The following is a 19,463-nucleotide window of genomic DNA, read 5'->3' on the forward strand; positions in this document are numbered from 1 at the left end:
CCATCTGATGTACTGAACGCATTAAATGGGCGCTTACTTGAGAGCAAAAATAGGAATAACACATTTTACTCGTTATTGGGAATGCAGAGTAAAATATTTAAACTGGTTAGTTCCTCGTTCTAGTATGAACATGGTGTTTAATATTATTTCATTTTCATTCCTTTTAGTTTCCATTCTTATACCCAATAAATATTATAAGACTCCATCATATGTGGTCATGTGGGATAGAAAAAGTACACCCGAGGTGGTGAAAATTTCGACTTGCGACGAGGCTTAACTAGATATCTTTTAAAATCAAGGTTTTAATAACAAAATATTAATTTAAAACTGTGTCTAATGACCTCACGTCATCATCTCACATTAATATGACGTCATATATTACCAACGACGTCATGTTAAAATTTCTTACATAGCTTTCTTTCATAGGGTAGCTCTGTCCTATATACCCGACGATGTGAGAATAAAGCACGCTGTCATGGGATCAGACCTCAGGTGCCTCGGTTGTTTGTCCAGAGTAGTTAGAGAAACAGTGATATATTTCAAACACTTTGCTATTGACGCATCCATAAAAAGGATGCTCTTTAACTCAACTATATGCATAGGGCCTACAAGCTACGCGGTCTATCCCGCGTACGTACATGAAACAGTGGGCAGACCTGGCATTGGCTAGTATTTATTGATGTATGGATATCTATATATTGTATGTATGTCAAGGTCGACTGTTACATACATAGATATTAACACACAGGCGCAGGGGATGATTCAATCATTTCTGGCCTCACAGATTGTTCCATGCCGTTGCTGGGACTCGAACCTATGACACCGAATCGCCCGCAACTTTGCAGACTATCCATACTTTCTAATACAAATTAAATAGAAGATGGGTATCGCTTTATTATCCATGTATGTATGTATGAATATCTATATATTGTATGTATGTCAAAGTTGACAATTACATACATATATATTAACGTACTGGCGCATGGGATAATTAAATCCTTTCTGGCCTCACAAAGTGTCCCATGCTGTTGCTGGGACTCGAATCTGTGGCACCGATTCGCCCGCAAATTCCAGACTAACTACAGTGCGCTCTGACCTATCCAGGCTTCCACAACAAGGATGTTCTTTAACACAAACACATGCATGGGGCCTACAATCTACGCGGTTGATACAACTTTCGTGCATGAAACAGTGGGCAAACCTGGCACTGGCTAGTATGTATTTATGTATGAATATCTATATATTGTATGTATGTCGAGGTTGACGATTACATACATAAATATTAACGCACTGGCGCAGGGGATAATTAAATCCTTTCTGGTCTGACAAAGTATGTATGTATGTATGTATGTATGTATGTTTGTATGTATGTAAGTCTATATCTGTCTTTGTATCTATATGTCTACGTATATGTATATCAGTTTAGCTATTTATCTGTCTATCTATCTATCTATCTATCTATCTATATATATATATATATATATATATTCTATCTTAATTTATTTCAGGTATATTGCGAAAATATGAATGCTTACCTTACGATTATTACGTCAGAGGAAGAAAACAAATTTATCCTGGAACACCCAGGGTAAGGATGTTTATACATTTAGATATTATCAAATAACTATGATTGTTTTTACAACATATTTCCGAACATATTAATACATTTCGTCAACAGGCATATGCGTTCGGTCAAGGCTCAACTAATGGTCCCTTTTTTTTCTTTTTACCCCAAAAAAACACAAAACTATTTTAATGCATGGTTTTCAATCATATTTAGAAAATTGAAGTATCTTGTATTGCAAATGAAAACACATGTAATGTCATCTACTGGTGTTTGGACCGGCCTCGGTGGCGCAGTGGTTAAGCCATCGGACTACAGGTTGGTAGGTACTGGGTTCGGATCCCAGTCGAGGCATGGGATTTTTAATCCAGATACCGACTCCAAACCCTGAGTGAGTGCTCCGCAAGGCTCAATGGGTAGGTGTAAACCACTTGCACCGACCAGTGATCCATAACTGGTTCAACAAAGGCCATGGTCTGTGCTATCCTGCCTGTGGGAAGCACAAATAAAAGACCCCTTGCTGCCTGTCGTAAAAAAAGTAGCCTGTGTGGTGACAGCGGGTTTCCTTTTTTTAAAAAAACAGTGTCAGAATGACCATATGTTTGACGTCCAATAGCCAATGATAAGATAAAAAATCAATGTGGCGTCGTTAAATAAAACAAACTTTACTTTTTTTGGCTACAACTTGACAAAACAGTTTGGTACATTGCCTTGTACATATTTAAATTTCTCTAGACGGATCAAGTGGGATGTACATTGTCCTCGGAAGTGGCAGTGCATGTACAGACAAAGCACGTTAGACTCTGGTAGCGACCAGACTTAACTGTCCCTTGGACTCTTTGTGCAGAGATATGATGTTTGATTACCAGTGGCGGATCCAGAAAATCCATTTAGGGGGGCCCCAGTGACATGAGATGGAATGCCAAGGGACCTTTGGGGGAGGTTTGGGGGGGGGGGGGGGGGTCGTTAAAAAATTAAAATTAATATATAATAAAATTATAACTATCCCAAAATTCATATAGCGAATATGAATGAATGAATGTTTAACAACATTCCAAAACGGAAAATGCATCGTCTATTTTGTGTCAAACTAAGGGAAATGCATCGTCTATTTTGTATCAAACTAAGGGAAATGCGTAAATAAAGTGATGATCAACATCAATATAAAAATTCAAGAGTCAAATTAAAACAATGTAAAGAACTGTGCCAAAGATAACGATCCTGAAACAATAAACAATATCAACGTTTTTCTTTTTTAGGTGCCAGGTATTGGATCGGGGCGAACGATATATTACATGAAGGTCACTTTCGGTGGATGTCGAAAACACCACCTGAAGATGTCAGCTACACTGACTGGTATCCAGATGAACCCAACAATATAAATGGCGGAGAGAATTGCGTACAACTACCCGCAAAATACAACTTCCATTGGAATGATGGTCTTTGTAGGAAAGCCGTAGGGAATTAAAGTTGCATAATCCTAAAAAAAAAAAAAAAAAAAAAAATAATAATAATAATAATAATAATAATATATGGTTGAAACCTTTTTGGTTTGTTATTGTTGGAGGTTTTTTTTTTCTTTTTTTTTACTGGAGCGGGGAGGGTATTTTGGGGGTTGGTGTTTTTGTTTTAGCTTCTTTTCTTTCTTTTTTCTCTTTTTTTTTTTCTTTTTTTTTTAGAATAGTAATTTTTTGCACATCCCATGTCTTTAGTTGAATGTATCTTAAATAACACATTTTCTTCTTCCCATGTAATCATTTCGATTCCATCCAGAACATATTTTACAGTTTTTACGTGATACGGACTTTTATTGTAAATTTTAATTTTATCTATCTGTGATATTTGTATTTTTGGCACAGTTCTTTGCTCTGTGTTTTAATTTAACTGTCCAGTGTTGTAAGAAGACCATGACACTTTAAAGTGGGAAATGTCAGTGAAATAAAGTTGGGAAATGTCAGTGAAATAAAGTTGGGAAATGTCAGTGAAATAAAGTTGGAAATGTCAGTGAAATAAAGTTGGGAAATAAAATAAAGCACATAACCTTTCAAGAATTAGCATCTGAAGATTTTTTTATAAACAACACAAAACACGACACAATTATACATATTTATTTATTTATTTATTTATAATATATAGCATGAAACAACGGGACTGACTGTACGACCAGTTTCGTTAAATGCAGTAGTTTGTTGTAAGCGTGTACGTTCTAAGAGTACTTTACTATATAATATATATATATATTATATATATATATATATATATATATATATATATATATATATATATATATATATATATATATATATATATATATATATATATGAAAGGTCGAAGGAAGACTGATTTTGGTCATTTTGATAAAATTGTAAAACAAGCTTTTATGTTGTTGTTGTTCTTTGTTTTTTTTATAAGAACTGAACTATATTATGATGTATCTTCTTATGATAAAATGCAAAACATATTAGTTCCTCTTTTAGAATTAAGAGTTTGAAAACAGCACCGTCTAAATGGGCATCATACGTTATTCCTGTTTGGGTTTTTTTTGTAACATTGAGCGTGATTATCATCTCTTTTCATTTTTAAACATTCTTTGACCATGTATCAAACTGACTTAGGGGACAACTTCTTAAAGGGACATTCCTGAGTTTGTTGCAAATTTGAAGATGTTATCGACTAACAGAGACGTTTTTAACTATTGTAACTACGTATCAAATATATTTTTCTGCATAAAATATTAGTGGCTGTATATTAAACATGTTTCTGATCGTTATAATATTTGTACTAAGTTAAATTTCATTTTATTTCTTAAAATATAATTTTTTCGTACGTACGAAATTATTTGAAGACAAAATCAAGTTTAGGCTTCTTACAAATATTAAGACGACCAGAAACACATTGAATATACAGACACTGATATTCTAAACAAGAACATATATTTAATATGTAAGTTTAATCGTAGAAATATTTTATTAGTCGGAAACATCTTACAATGCAGCAAACTCAGGAATGTCCCTTTAAGGCTGTGGGCATGTAGGCGTAGCACGGGATATATTTGGAAACATTATAGGTTGGGGGTGGGGGTGGGGGGAGTAGAAGGGTGTCACCGTTTTGAAGACGATTGCCTATTTTTATTTAAAACAAATTATAAAGCAAATTACAGCTATTCATTGATATTTTGTTCTTTAACCAAACCAATCAAACAGAAAAATCTTATAAAATTGGTCAAATTGCATTGTTATTTTTCGCTTCCTTAGCTTGTCTGTATGTTGCGGCCGATCCATATCTTTTGCCATTTTGTAGATGCTAAGATGACGTGACTCGGACACAACTGGGGTATTCCCGGTCCGGTACTTTCACAACACTGAATACTATTCTTAGATGAACTGTAGCATTGAAGTGGAAGGCTTGTTTCATTCGATACATAAGAGACATAAACTACTGCAAAGGACATCAACAAGGGGATGTAATTATGAAACTCGGTGGTTCATCCCGTGGACCCTGTATACCTTCAGACCTTCCCCCACACCCCACACCCCACCCACGCAGTTACCGACATCTTCCGATCTTTTTTTATTATTATTATTATTATCCCACTCCCCCCCCCCCCTTCCTTTCTTTCCTTTGAATTCCATCTCATTTCTTCCCAATCTGGCAACTCCTCCTATCTTTCAACTTCTTTCGCTGTCCACCTCCACGTCACAGTCCTTGTTTCTCCAATTGCAACAGGTGATTGTCTCTTGTAGCTATTTGTGCCACACACCTGCCATTTCCCATCAGCTTTTAGCTGTGGGCGTAGTCTGACCATTTCGGGGAGTGTTCAGTAGTTACTTCTGGCATTGTTAAGAACCACCTACTATGCACCCCTTTTACCGGCGATCGTTAGTTAGTGTCATGGGTCAGACCAGCTTTATTAGCGGTAGAGGACGTGGATGCCAGGTGGGTGCATGACGCATCGTGTCTTGTCAATACCGAGGACAGCCAATATATTTTGATGAATGTCGGCGTTTCTTGGTCAAAAAAATTATTTTCGTAGTTTATTGTAAATGGTGAACTAGAAATTAGCTACTCTATATTATTAGGGGCGGGACGTAGCCCAGTGGTAAAGCGCTCGCTTGATGCATGGTCGGTCTGGGATCGATCCCCGTCGGTGGACCCACTGGCTGTTTCTCGTTCCGGCCAGTACACCACGATTGGTATATCAAATAACGTGGCATGTAGCACCCTGTCTGTGGGATGGTGCATATAGAAGATCCCTTGCTGCTAATCCAAAAGAGTAGCCCATGAAGTGACGACATCGGGTTTTCTCTCTCAATATCTGTGTGGTCCTTAGCCATATGCCTGACGCCAAATAACCGTAAATCAAATGTGTTTAGTCCGTCGCTAAACAAAATATTACTGCGTTTGTGTACTCAGTGCCCCCAGTTAGCAGGAATAATAATTTCGTTTTATTAATTCTAAAATTGGGGTGGGGGTGGGGTCATTTCTTAAACTGTCAGTATGTGTTGGTGGTCCGGGTATACACTTCTAACACATATTGGACCTCACTGCCCCTTTTAAAGCAGTACTGTCCAGTTAGTTTCGTACTATTTCCATTTATGTTTTTTAACAGGCTGTTCTGAAGTCATATACCATGGCTGCCTGTGCAAACCCAATGCTGTTTTATTTTTATAAATGAAACTAGCTGGTACATAAAAGGTTACTATTTTGGTTAGCAGCAGGGAATATTTTATTTACAAGAAGTCACGTGTCTGACAAGTCCAAGTAAGCACTAACAGGCCAACCGGGATCGGTAGCGGGCGGGGCGGGGTCGGGAGCGGGAGCGGGGGCGGGGGTGGGAGCGGGGGCTAGTAAAAAAAAATTAAAAAAATAGTGCGCAATTTCCTGAAGGAATTTTGACGCATTTTGGAACGATTCATCGAACAAAAATAGGGATCATTTAATGTAATAGAAATTGATTTATATTAAGAGGACATTTTTGTTACTCAACTGGTTGGTGTAATGTGGCCTAATGCTGCGCTGTGATTAGCCGGTTTACTGTCAACGGTCAGGTTGAGTGGTAGTGCGCGCTGAGACTAGCAACAGGGGCCCAGTTCTCAAACTAGCAAATGGACAGCTATAGAAGTCGTGAAATCGTCAAGTTGGCCAACAACGTCGTAACAGTTGGTACGCTGACACTAAATCATTTTCAATAAGCTACACCAGATTCCAATTTCCCAAATGATTCCTCTGAGGTGAATCGACCCCACGACCCACTGGAGGTCAGACTGAATGTCTACAATCAGTCCAGTTAAATGCAATGCATATGTTTCCTAGAGATCCCATTGAGGCGATTCGATCCCTCGGCCATATATGCTTCGGGCTGAATCGCTGACTACTCGTCTGTTGTATTATATCCCTTATACCAGTTTAGAGAGACACAAGCGAAGTGTTAAGTGAGACATCCTCCCGAGAGGTTACTCAAGGTAGCGGTTATTGCATTGTAAAAACTTATTTTGTACTCCGTCTTGTGCAAAAATTAGACTTTGGACATGTTGTTCCTCTTTATTGGCGATTCGACTAACATGAATCAACCTCACGTCTGGGTAAATCTTTGTCCCTTTCACTTTCAACCAGCGTATCCACTGAGGGAAATCGACCCTATGACATACTGTATGTGTTATAACCACTTCCATTTTTACCCATTGGTTCCCCCTAGGTGAATCAACTCGCTGCACATTATGCGCTCTCTTGGTGGGCCCGTTGGGCTATTTCTCGCTCTAGCCAGTGCACCACGACTGGTACATCAAAGGCTGTGGTATGTGCTATCCTGTCTATGGGATGGTGCATATAAAAGATCCCTTGCTGCAAATCAAAAAGAGTAGCCCGTGAAGTAGCGACAGCGGGTTTCCTCTCTCTATATCTGTGTGGTCCTTAACCATATGTCCGACGTTATATAACCGTAAACAAAATGTGTTAAGTGCGTCGTTAAATAAAACATTTCTGTCGCTGCACATTACACAGTTTCCTTACTAATCTGTGGCATAACTCACACTTTTTAATTGTTAATAATTATTAAAGAGATATTATACATCGTCTAAAAAAAGTTTGTTTTATTTAACGACGCCAGTAGAGCACATTGATTTTTTATCTTATCATCGGCTATTGGACGTCAAACATACGATCATTCTGACACTATTTTTTAGAGGAAACCCGCTGTCGCTTTTACGACAGGCAGCAAGGGATCTTTCGTTTGCGCTTCCCACAGGCAGAATAGCACAAACCATGGTCTTTGTTGAACCAGTTATGGATCACTGGTCGGTGCAAGTGGTTTACACCTACCCATTGAGCCTTGTGTGGCACTATCTCGGGGTTTGGAGTCGGTATCTGGATTAAAAATCCCATGCCTTGACTGGGATCCGAACCCAGTACCTACTAGCCTGTAGACCGATGACCTAACCACGACGCCACCGAGACCGGTATACATCGTCTAGTGCCAGAAAACAAGCCATTAATCAGCCAGATAATATTTATATATATCTGGAGAGAGGAGTAGTCCAGTGGTAAAGCGCTTACTTGATGAGCGGTCGGTCTAAGATCGATCCCCGTTGGTGGGCCCCTTGGGCTAGTTACAGCCAGTGCCCCACAACATGTATATCAAAGGTTGTGGTATGTGTTATCCTGTCTGTGGAATGGTACATATAAAATATACCTTCCTACTAATGGAAAAATGTAGCAGGTTTTCCTCTCTATAGACTATGTCAGCATTACCAAAAGTTTGACATCCTATATCCGATGATTAATAAATTAGTGTGCTCTAGTGGTGTTGTTAAATAAATAAAACAAACAAACTGTATATCTGAAATCTAGTCTTCACTCGTGTGATACTGATTTATTTGTCGTCTTCTAAAACTGTTCACATATGAATCCAAAGTGAGAGATACACAACCAGTCATTCCAACTGAAGTCAGCGACCTTTCTCATTTCTACGCAGTGCTCTACTCCTTGGTAGTTATCAGGTTTGCCTGGAAACCAGTTGGAGTAGGTTAAACGTTTAGGTGATCCGTTTGACATCCACTGAAAGTTGCCTCCTTCAGTCAGGAGATCGTGTGCACCAATCCAGAAAACAGAATCTGAAAAACAATCCCAGAAGAAAGTAAAATAACACTGGGTGTCAGTTGGTATAGGTCAACGTTTTAGGTGCTTCTAATGAAAGTTACCTCCTTCAGCCAGGAGACCGTTTCCTGCAATCCAGAAAATAGAATCTAAAAAACATAGAACAAAGTAAAATGACACTGGAAACCCGTTGGAGTAGGTTAAACTTTTTAGGTGATCCTTTTGACATCCACTTAAATTACCTCCTTCAGTCAGGAGATCGTGCGCACCAATCCAGAAAACAGAATCTCAAAAAAAAATAGAACGAAGTAAAATGACACTGGAAATCCGTTGGAATAGGTTAAACTTTTAGGTTATTCTTTTGTCATCTGCTGGCAGTTACCTTCAGTCACGAGATCGTCTGCAGCAATCCAGAAAACTGAATCTTAAAATAAATAAAAAAAGTACAATAACAGTGGAAACCGTTGGAGTAGGTTAAACGTTTAGATGATCCTTTCATGGTTGCCATCAGTCATAAGATCGCTTGCACGAATCCAAAATACAAAATCTAAAAAAAGAAAAGTTTTGAGAATGCTTCCCAATACATTTTCATGGGGATGAAATATATCAGTTTCTAATTTAAAGACGATAATGCAATTACACTATCACTGATCGCATCACTGTCAAGTTACTGTGATGTCAAAACTGGACCTAAGTCCACGAAAGAGAACCTTGATCTGTAGCTATACACAAAATATTAGGTCAGTATCACGAAATGTTTTTACGAAAAGTGAAAAAACCCTCAATGGTGTGTTGGTAGCAATATCGCTTAAATGAAAGGGCCTAAACACTCCAAAAGTGTTAAGCAGGAAAGGGTATATGCAAAATTTCAACTCAGTGTTATTAAATAATGCTAAGTCCGGAAAACTGATGAATGGAATATTGCCCATGTTCAAAGGCCATAACTCATTGAAAATTGAGCGCATATTTGTAACAGAAAAAATCAACTTCCACTGTGAGGATTCGAACCACGGACTGTCAGTACGATAGTCCAGCGCTCTACCAACTGAGCTAATAGCGAAATTCCCACTAGCTACTGCCAGTAGGAGCACTTTATACCAACACTACTACATACTCCCCACTCAAGTGAAGCTATGTCCTGGAGCTGTGGGCTACGGCCAGTTGAACTGTTACGGGTCTTGACTGGGTTATAATTGTATTCTTGTGTTAAGAACAAACCCAGTGCCTATGTCGGCTCCAAATGTAACATAGAAAATCAAACTCCACTGTGAGGATTCGAACCACGGACTCTCAGTACGATAGTCCAGCGCTCTACCAACTGAGCTAATAGAGAAATTCCCACTAGCTACTGCCAGTAGGAGCACTTTATACCAACACTACTACATGTCTATGAAACTCCCACTTGATTTATACCTCCATGGAACTTAAACGTGATCTGTATCTCTACATGTTGAAAATAAAGTCCGGAAAACCATATGTGGAACAGATGAACAGACAAACTGACAGATGAAGACAAATCCTGTCGTCCCCTTCAATTGGGCCAGTAGCTGAAAACATAACCTCTTTTTGTTACCCACCTGGTGAACATCCGGTGTTACGTATTATAGGTTATATTTGTGATTGGTTACAAATGAACCGAGACCATTTTGATTGGTTGAACAGTAACCTATTACTTTAACGTGGCTAAAAAACTTATTCATGAACAATTATTACGTCATTAACATGTCACAGATTGGACTATACATGTTTATCAGGACAAATACAACCTATACATTCTTGGGGCGGGACATAGCCCAGTGGTAAAGCGCTCGCTTTATGCGCGATCGATTTAGGATCAATCCCCTTCGGTGGCCCAATTGGGCTATTTCTCGTTCCAGCCAGTACTCCACAACTGGCACAACAACGGCCGTGGTATGTACTATCCTGTCTGTGGGATGGTGCATATAAAAGATCCCTTGCTGCTAGTCGAAACGAGTAGTCCACGAAGTGGCGACAGCTGTTTTACTCTCTCTCTCTCTCTCTCTCTCTCTCTCTCTCTCTCTCTCTCTCTCTCTCTCTCTCTCTCTCTCTCTCTCTCTCTCTCTCTCTCTCTCTCTCTCTCTCTCTCTCTCTCTCTCTCTATTTGTGTGGTCCTTAACCATGTCTGACGCCATATAACCATAAATAAAATGTTTTGAGTGCGTCGTTAAGTAAAAACATTTCCTTCGTTCGTATACACTCTTTTTTATGTTTAAATATGTTACCCAGGGGTCTTTGTTGCAGACGTCTCCGGATGAATCTGTCCTCGTGGCGTGACGTAATGATGACAAGGTAGGAATTCATAGTGTTACAGAATACCTAAATGAAAACACAAATATATGATTGAATAAATATTTTAAATAAATGTATAGAAAGTCAGACAAATTATATCTGAAAGAAAACAAAATATATCTGAAAGAAAACAAAATATATTATATGTGAATGAAAACAAAATATATCTGAAAGAAAAGGCAAATATATGATTGAATAAATATGTTAGACAAATGGACAGATAGACAAGCAAATAACATGTCTGAATGAAAACAAAAATATGGGCAGACAGACAAAGCAGGCAAAATATACTTCAATGATATATAGATTAGATAGATACGTTTACATATATATATATATATATATATATATTATATATATATATATATATATATATATATATATATATATATATATATATATAGCTATATATACTCTTCAAAAGAAGAAACGCAAAAACACATTGTCGTAACATTTGGAGAATTGATTTAATTATTGAATGGTGAGTCCGATAATTACCAAATGTTGCAGGATTGTTCACAATTCACTCTAGTCCATTGTGAGTAAGTGATAGGACACACCACCAAGGTCAAGGTCATCTGGAGTCAATACCGGGTGTGGCCTCCGCGTGTGTTGACAACTGCCTGGCACCGCCTGCCCATTGAAGCAACCAGAGTACGGATGACGTCCCGGGGGATGGTGGCCCACTCGGCCTGCAAGGCTGCTGCCAGCTCGGGCAGGGTCTGGGGCTGTGGTTGTCGCTGTCGGAGGCGTCGGTCCAACTCGTCCCATAGATGCTCAATTGGGTTCAAATCCGGTGATGTCGATGGCCAAGGAAGGACATTAATGTTGTTGTTCTGTAGGAAATCCGTTTGAGACGTGCTGTGTGAGGCCTGGCGTTGTCATGTTGGAACACTGCGTTGGCGTTGGCCATAACTGGAACGATGTGTGGCCGGAGGATCTGGTCAATGTAGCCCTGTGCATTCAGGTTGCCCTGCACGTGGACCAGGTCAGTTCTGCCAGTGTGTGTGAGATGGCTGCCCACACCATGACACTACCCCCGCCGAATCTGTCCACTTCCTGCACGCAGTTTGCCGCATAACGTTCACCACGACGCCTATACACGCGACATCTTCCATCATGACGTCGGAGCAGAAATCGGGACTCGTCACTGAACCACACCTGTCTCCATCGCAGTTGAGGCCATTGTCGATGAATCTGGCACCACTGCAGTCGGAGTCGACGGTGTTGTGGTGTTAAGATGACACCTCGAACTGGACGTCTGGCACGAATTCCTACCTCACGTAGGCGGTTCCGTACGGTCTGGTCGGATATCCTGCGCAAACCTGGTATTGCTGCGGCTGTGGAGGTGGCAGTAGTCGATCGTTCCCGAAGGTGGCGTACCCGGATGTAGCGGTCCTGCCCGGGGGTAGTGACCCGTGGTCGACCGGATCTAGGGAGGTCACGTGTTGATCCATGTTGCTGGTAACGGTCCCACAGTCTGGAGATGGTGCTTGGGGACACATGGAATGCCCTGGCAACGGCCGTTCTGGATTCGCCTGCGTCTAGTCGGCCGATGGCATTGTTTCTCTGCGGTTCACTGAGACGTGGCATGTCCTGGATTGTCAACTGTCGGCCAGATACAGAGGCCAGGCAAGCGAACACCCTGCACTTTTATACTGTCGGTGTTCATGTTGCACGTGCAGACAACGCACGTGCAGTGGTGACATGGTTTGCACGTGGCTGCGTTTTTTGCGAATATTCCCATTTTGGAACTTTATTGTACAGTAGCTGCGTTTTATCGAATGTAACCGTGGGAATGTGTTTGGGACATGCAATGACCTTATATTCACAAAGCATGAACCGGTAGGAAACATAAAATCGGAGTTATAACCCATTTGTACCCTTTTGCGTTTCTTTTTTTGAAGAGTATATATATATATATATATATAGAGAGAGAGAGAGAGAGAGAGAGAGAGAGAGAGAGAGAGAGAGAGGACGATATATAGACATGCAGGCAGAGAGACTAGGGGGGGGGGGCGTAATACTAATGCTGACGAAAAGGTTTTTTTCAGCTATATGTCAATTTTAAGTTTTTAAGGTGTTGCACAAAATCGACCAAGAACAGTTAGACATGTTTGTAAGCAGCATATGCTTGGACCACATGAATATTGACCACATGTTGATATCAATACGCCTTTGTATAAGATCAAATCAGTCACATTTACACCACAGTATGTCCTCAAAAACCAAGGGCCTTACAAAAACATAATTATAACATAATAATTCAATGTGCTCTAGTGGTGTCGATAAACAAAACAAACTTTTTTAATGTTTGATGTTTCAAGAACATTCTATTACTGCTGGCATCAGACACAAACAACCTATGCATCTTGATATGATCCACTCACAAGCAATTGAGCAAACGTTCTGTCATTGGCAGATAAAAAGAAAAAAGAAAGAAAGAAAGAAATGTTTTATATAACGACGCACTCAACAAACGTTATTTACGGTTATATGGCGTCAGACATATGGTTAAGGACCACACATATATTGAGAGAGGAAACCAGCTGTCGCCACTTCATGGGCTATTCTTTTCGATTAGCAGCAAGGGATCTTTTATATGCACCATCCCACAGACAGGGTAGTATATATCACGGGCTTTGCTATACTAGATGTGGTGCACTGGCTGGGACGAGAAATAGCCCAATGGGTCCACAGACGGGGAGATAAAAAAAAAGACGTATGCTCTTGTTCTTGAGGACACAGACACAGCAGAGAATTCACCTGCTCGAGAGGCAACAAATCACCACTTAAAGGGACAGACCCTAGTTTCAACCCGTGAAAATTAACATTAAGTTTCGTTAATCTACAAACCTGTAACACATTTGGATAAAGTTGCAATTGAGAGAAACATGAGTCTGTAACTTTGAAATGGTGAAATACTTTCTAAAAATAGATTAAAACTCGACTCCATAACTGTTACGTCTCAGACGCACGTGCGTTTTAATTTTGTGATAATAAAAACACTTCGAATGTACGGAAATTGATAATATAAACCATACAATCAAAGTAAAGTATGATTTCAGTTATCAAAAACGGCTATAATAGTCAAAAATATGACTTAGTGTTTAAAAACTAGGGTATGTCCCTTTAAATCCAATTATGAAGAAATCGACCAGATGTTCTCATTTTACTGCTAACTCAGTTTAGTAAAATGTACAGAAGCAATTATAAATTGTTATATATTTTGATGAAGACAAGAACATCAACCCACATACATTTCATGTGTTTGTCTCTTGTGGCTTAGTCTGGCCAATTTGGAGCGTGTTCAATGGTTACTTCTGGCATTGTTAATAGGCACTTGTAACCACCTAATATACTACGGGCGATCGTTAGTTAGTGCCATGGGTCAGTCCGGCTATATTAGCGGCAGAGGACGAGGTTGCTAGGTGGGCGCAGGGAAGTACACAGACAATTCACCCGTGGAGGAAGTTGAGGCAGGTAGGTGATAGTGCGGTCAGCTTAGAAGACAGAGTTTTGACAAATAATGACCCTCCCCTACCATTTTGGCTCACGAATTAGGTTTTCACCTGCGCTTCAGCCCACGATGCAAGCATTAGTTTCGGTGAAAACCAGTAACAGCTTTTGTTGTAGCTGACAAAACCCTTCTGACATATCTTTGCATCTGCAAAATTAGAACTTTTATTACGTGTTTCAATATTTTTAAAGATGACACATATATAACATACAAATAGTCGTATATTTTTCTGTCTGGGTTTATTGTTTAAGAATCAAATGTGGTTTTGTAGTCGTGGAACAAATTTTCAAAAGAGGCCTAGAAAACGGTTTAGTGCAATTTTCCTCACGAATTGTTAATAAACATGTTCAATGGTAAAGTGCTCGCTTGGTGCACGGTCGGTCTAGGGTCGATCCCTGTCGGTGGTCCTATTGGGTTAATTCTCGTTCCAGCCAGTGCATCACGACTGGTATATCAAAGGCTGTGATGTGTACTATCCTGTCTGTGGGATGGTGCACACAGTGCCGGATTTATAAGGGAGCAAAGGGGGCAATTGCCCGGGGGCCCACCTGCCAGAGGGACCCCCAGACTAAGGACTTCCTTTATTTAAAAAAATTAATAGTTATAAAATTAGTTCTTTGTTTTATTTGTCATGTAATTTAATTTCTATGTTGAGGAGTCCCCGAACCTGAGGTGCCCCGGGCCCTTGCCCCGGGACACCAAGTTATAAATTCGGCCCTGGGTGCACATAAAAGATCCCTGCTACTAACAGGAAAAATGTTTCGGGTTTATTCTCTAGGACTATGCCGTGAATAGCCGATGACTGACTCGGGGAGGGGGAGGCCTTCAAGTGATGCAACCCATCTCGTTCCTACCAGCTGTGCACCTTAACGGTCTTAACGAAGCCACATAATACGTGGAAATATAGATAGAACTTTAATTTTTTAGACCTTCGTTCAAAATGTTATGTTGCTGATGCACTTCATTTATTTGAATAAATATTGGGTTTAACAAATGTTATGTAACAATTACTTTTTCCGCCACATTGTTAAATAGTCCGATCCTCTCTTCTTGCTCTTATTTATTTTTGGATCGTCCTTCAGAAATGATCCAAATAATTTACATTTTGGCCGAGCTGTAAATGTTTTCGGTCAGTTAAGAATTTCTTTTTACATAGCCTGCCATAAACATTCTCCTGACTTCATTGTTTTGGGTACAAACTCTTCCTCTGTTAAGAGTTTGTACCCACAGCGAGAGCGTTTGAACCTTAATTAGATGTAAGCATGTTAAACTAATAGATTGATGTATTAATTGATTTGTAAATAAACGAGGGTGGCGTCCCTTTAACGTCGGAAAAAGCATGTGCGTCCAATATGGAATTCACCGTCCAATAACACGTTTAGCATTCAATAACACTTTTCAACGTCTAATAACACTTTGTTGTGTAAAACAATTGAAAATAGCATATATAGATGTATAATAATAAACATATAAAAAAGAACTTAGCTTTAATCCTGATTGTGCATTCTGAATAGTTAAATAATAAACATATACCACATAATGTAGCTTTAAAGGAACATTCCTGAGTTTGCTGCAATTTTGAAGATTGTATCGACTAACAGAGACTTTTTAACGATTGTAATAAAATAAAATAAAATATAATATTAGTGGCTGCATATTAAACGTGTTTCTGATCGTTCTACTATTTGTACTAGGTTAAATTTCATTTCATTTTCTAAAATAAGACAAAACCCAGTTTGGGCTTCTTACAAATATTAAGACGACCATAAACACATGGAATATAGAGACACTTCTAAACAAGAAAATATATTTAATATCCAAGTTTAATCGTACAAATATTTTATTAGTTGGAAACATCTTACAATGCAGCAAACTCAGGAATGTCCCTTTAATGTTTGTTGATGGTGCATTCTGAATAGTTATTTAATAAACATATACCAAACATTGTAGCTTTACTGCTGATTGTGCAATCTGAATAGTCAAGTAATAAATATTTACCACACACTGTAGCTTAAATGCTTATTGTGCAATCTGAATAGTTAAGTAATAAACATATACCACACACTGTAGCTTTAATGCTTATTGTGCATTCTTAATAGTTAACTAATAAACATATACCACACACTGTAGCTTTAATATTGATGGTGGATTTTGAATAGTTAAATGAGAAAACATATACCACACACCATAGCTTTAATGGTGATGGTGCAAACTGAATAGTTAAATAGTAAACATATACCACACACTGTAGCTTTAATATTGATCGTGGATTCTGAATAGTTAAATGACAAACATATACATCACACCGTAGCTTTAATGCCTATGATGCAAACTGAATAGTTAAATAGTAAATATATACCACACACCGTAGCTTTAATGCTGATGGTGCAAACTAAATAGTTAAATAGTAAACATAACTGTGCTTTAATAGTTAAATAGACAAAATATACATACCACTTTAACTATGATGCAAACGTAAATATATACCACACACCGTAGCTTTAATGCTGATGGTGCAAACTAAATAGTTAAATAGTAAACATATACCACACACTGTAGCTTTAATATTGATCGTGGATTCTGAATAGTTAAATGACAAACATATACATCACACCGTAGCTTTAATGCCTATGATGCAAACTGAATAGTTAAATAGTAAATATATACCACACACCGTAGCTTTAATGCTGATGGTGCAAACTAAATAGTTAAATAGTAAACATATACCACACACTGTAGCTTTAATATTGATCGTGGATTCTGAATAGTTAAATGACAAACATATACATCACACCGTAGCTTTAATGCCTATGATGCAAACTGAATAGTTAAATAGTAAATATATACCACACACCGTAGCTTTAATGCTGATGATGCAAACTGAATAGTTAAATAGTAAATATATACCACACACCGTAGCTTTAATGCTGATGGTGCAAACTGAGTAGCTAAAGGATATCACGCATAGTTTTAATGATGATGGTTCAAACTGAGTAGTTAAAGATACATATACCACACATCGTAGCTTTAATTGATATGATGAATAGTTAACTGAATAGTAATAATATAATATAATATAATACCATAATAAAAATAACAGCTTTAATGTTGATGGTGCATTCTGAATAGTTAAACAAACTAAAAACATATATCACACACCGTAGCTTTAATCTTGATGGTGTAATCTGAATAGTTAAATAGTAAACATATACCACACATTATTAATGGCGTACTCTAAATAATAAAACTATAGAGACTGAACACTAAAAGATAATAAGTTACCTGCAGATTGCCAAGATGTAGCCAGCAAGAGAAACAAACTGATGAGCATTGCGGTTTCCTTCATCTTGGTGATAAAGTGGTACATCGAATGAGCAATCTGACTTAGTAACTGAATATGATGCATTGGTGTCAAGTTGTCAACTCCATACCACACACCGTAGCTTAAAAAGTGCTAAAGGCATTAACAGTACGTTATACACAAAAAAAAAGGCAACACGTCAATAATTTTCAAATTTTTTTTTTTTTTTTTTTTTTTTTTATGAAAAGAATGGAAACCATAATAAAAGCCTAAAGTTTATCTCCGTACAAAAATGTTAAAGTTTATTCTGTTTATAGCCATCACGCAAAGTATTTTAATGAAATTACAACAACAAAAAAGATGCGAGTTAAAGGGACAGACCCTGTTTAGTTAAAATTAACACTAGGTTTATACTACAAACCACACATTTCGTAGCTTTAATTTGATGGGTGCAAATAGACTAAAACTCAACCACATAAGTTACTTCTCAGAATTTCCGTTTTTAAAAATACCAGGATGACCAAAAACACTTTGAATGTATGGAAATGGATAATCTGAACAACAAAATCTAAGTAAAGTATGATTACAGTTATCAAAAACGGCTCTAATAGTAAAACAATATGCCTTAGTGTTTAAAAACTAGGGTATGTCCCTTTAATATGCGTTCTAACATTATTAATTATAGAGATGCATGCCGGTTCCACCTTTTTATAGTTTAAACTAATCTACAGTGTCGACAAATTATGAATAATATATATGAAGAGTTCATTTTTAGATTAAAATTAAGGTTTTTGGGTTGTTGGTTGTTTTTTTGTGGGATTTTTAAACGGGGGGGGAGACTGAACACTAAAAGGTTACCTGCAGATTGCCAAGAGTAGCCATCAAAAACAAACTCATGAATTGCTGTTTCCTTCATATTGATTAAGTGGTTCGAATGAGTTTGTAAATGAATAATGCATTGGTGTCAAGTATGTCAAATATTGTTGTTTTTACAATAAATATCTTAAAACTTGCTCCCACAAACACCGGTGTTGCGATTTGGTTTCCAAACGATATATATATATATATATATATATATAATATATATATATATATATATATATATATATATATATATATATATATATATATATATATATATATTTATCTCGCCTTCATGTAAAATTCTTTGATCTCATTGGTTGTTTGCCGTTGGACAAATCCCTTATCCCCCTGTGGGCGGAGCCAAATTCTCTTATACCCCGTCTGTAATTTCCAACAGTTTTCAGCCGCCCCAGTTAATGCTAAAGCAATAATTAGATTATAAATAACATTGATAATCAATCAAGTATACATAATTAATTTTATTTTTACTATAAAATACAATATTTCAATACTTTTAAAAGCTGCAATGTTGAACTCGGCCACCTAATTACGGTCGTGGTGTTATTGTATTAATGCGCGATTAGCAACAGTTTTTTTTTTTTTTTTTTTTTTTTTTTTTTTTTTTTTTTTTTTTTTTACTACATACATTTCTGATAAAAAAAAGTTGTCTTTTTATTCTATTTTTATTAATATCTGTTTCAGACAATTTCGTATTACAAACATTTGAAGTTAAAAACTCGTTTATCGATGGATGGTTTCGTTCGCGTCCGCGTGGTACGGCTCCGTTAATAAATTGTTAACAATTATTGTCT

The 19,463-nt window shown here is 37.9% G+C and overlaps 1 protein-coding gene across 2 annotated transcripts; it reads right to left on the bottom strand.

Moving 5' to 3' along the window:
- Positions 1-8,417: 8,417 nt before the first annotated feature.
- On the bottom strand, positions 8,418-17,909 carry LOC121373506 (perlucin-like). 2 transcript variants are annotated; one of them, XM_041500175.1, is made up of 4 exons: positions 17,769-17,909; positions 14,539-14,633; positions 10,900-10,993; positions 8,418-8,673 (listed from the first exon to the last, which is right to left on the bottom strand). In XM_041500175.1, exons 1-4 carry the CDS (start codon positions 17,890-17,892, stop codon positions 8,447-8,449), a joined length of 540 nt encoding a protein of 179 aa, XP_041356109.1. In that variant the 5' UTR covers positions 17,893-17,909; the 3' UTR covers positions 8,418-8,446. The 2 variants fall into 2 exon arrangements, with proteins under 2 accessions (XP_041356109.1, XP_041356110.1); XM_041500176.1 differs by lacking the exon at positions 8,418-8,673 and adding an exon at positions 8,732-8,943.
- Positions 17,910-19,463: the final 1,554 nt, after the last annotated feature.

Source organism: Gigantopelta aegis, chromosome 5 (assembly GCF_016097555.1).
Source record: "Gigantopelta aegis isolate Gae_Host chromosome 5, Gae_host_genome, whole genome shotgun sequence".
Taxonomy (NCBI): domain Eukaryota; kingdom Metazoa; phylum Mollusca; class Gastropoda; order Neomphalida; family Peltospiridae; genus Gigantopelta; species Gigantopelta aegis.

What these genes read in the sequence shown, in the direction of transcription:
- LOC121373506 (XM_041500175.1), bottom strand. Translation starts at nt 17,892, where the DNA reads ATGCATCATATTCAGTTACTAAGTCAGATTGCTCATTCGATGTACCAC. An exon ending in TACATCTTGGCAATCTGCAG is followed by an intron (nt 14,634 to 17,768) that starts GTAACTTATTAT and finishes CTAATTTTGCAG; the next exon opens with ATGCAAAGATATGTCAGAAG. An exon ending in CATCGTGGGCTGAAGCGCAG is followed by an intron (nt 10,994 to 14,538) that starts GTGAAAACCTAA and finishes GTTTTCATTTAG; the next exon opens with GTATTCTGTAACACTATGAA.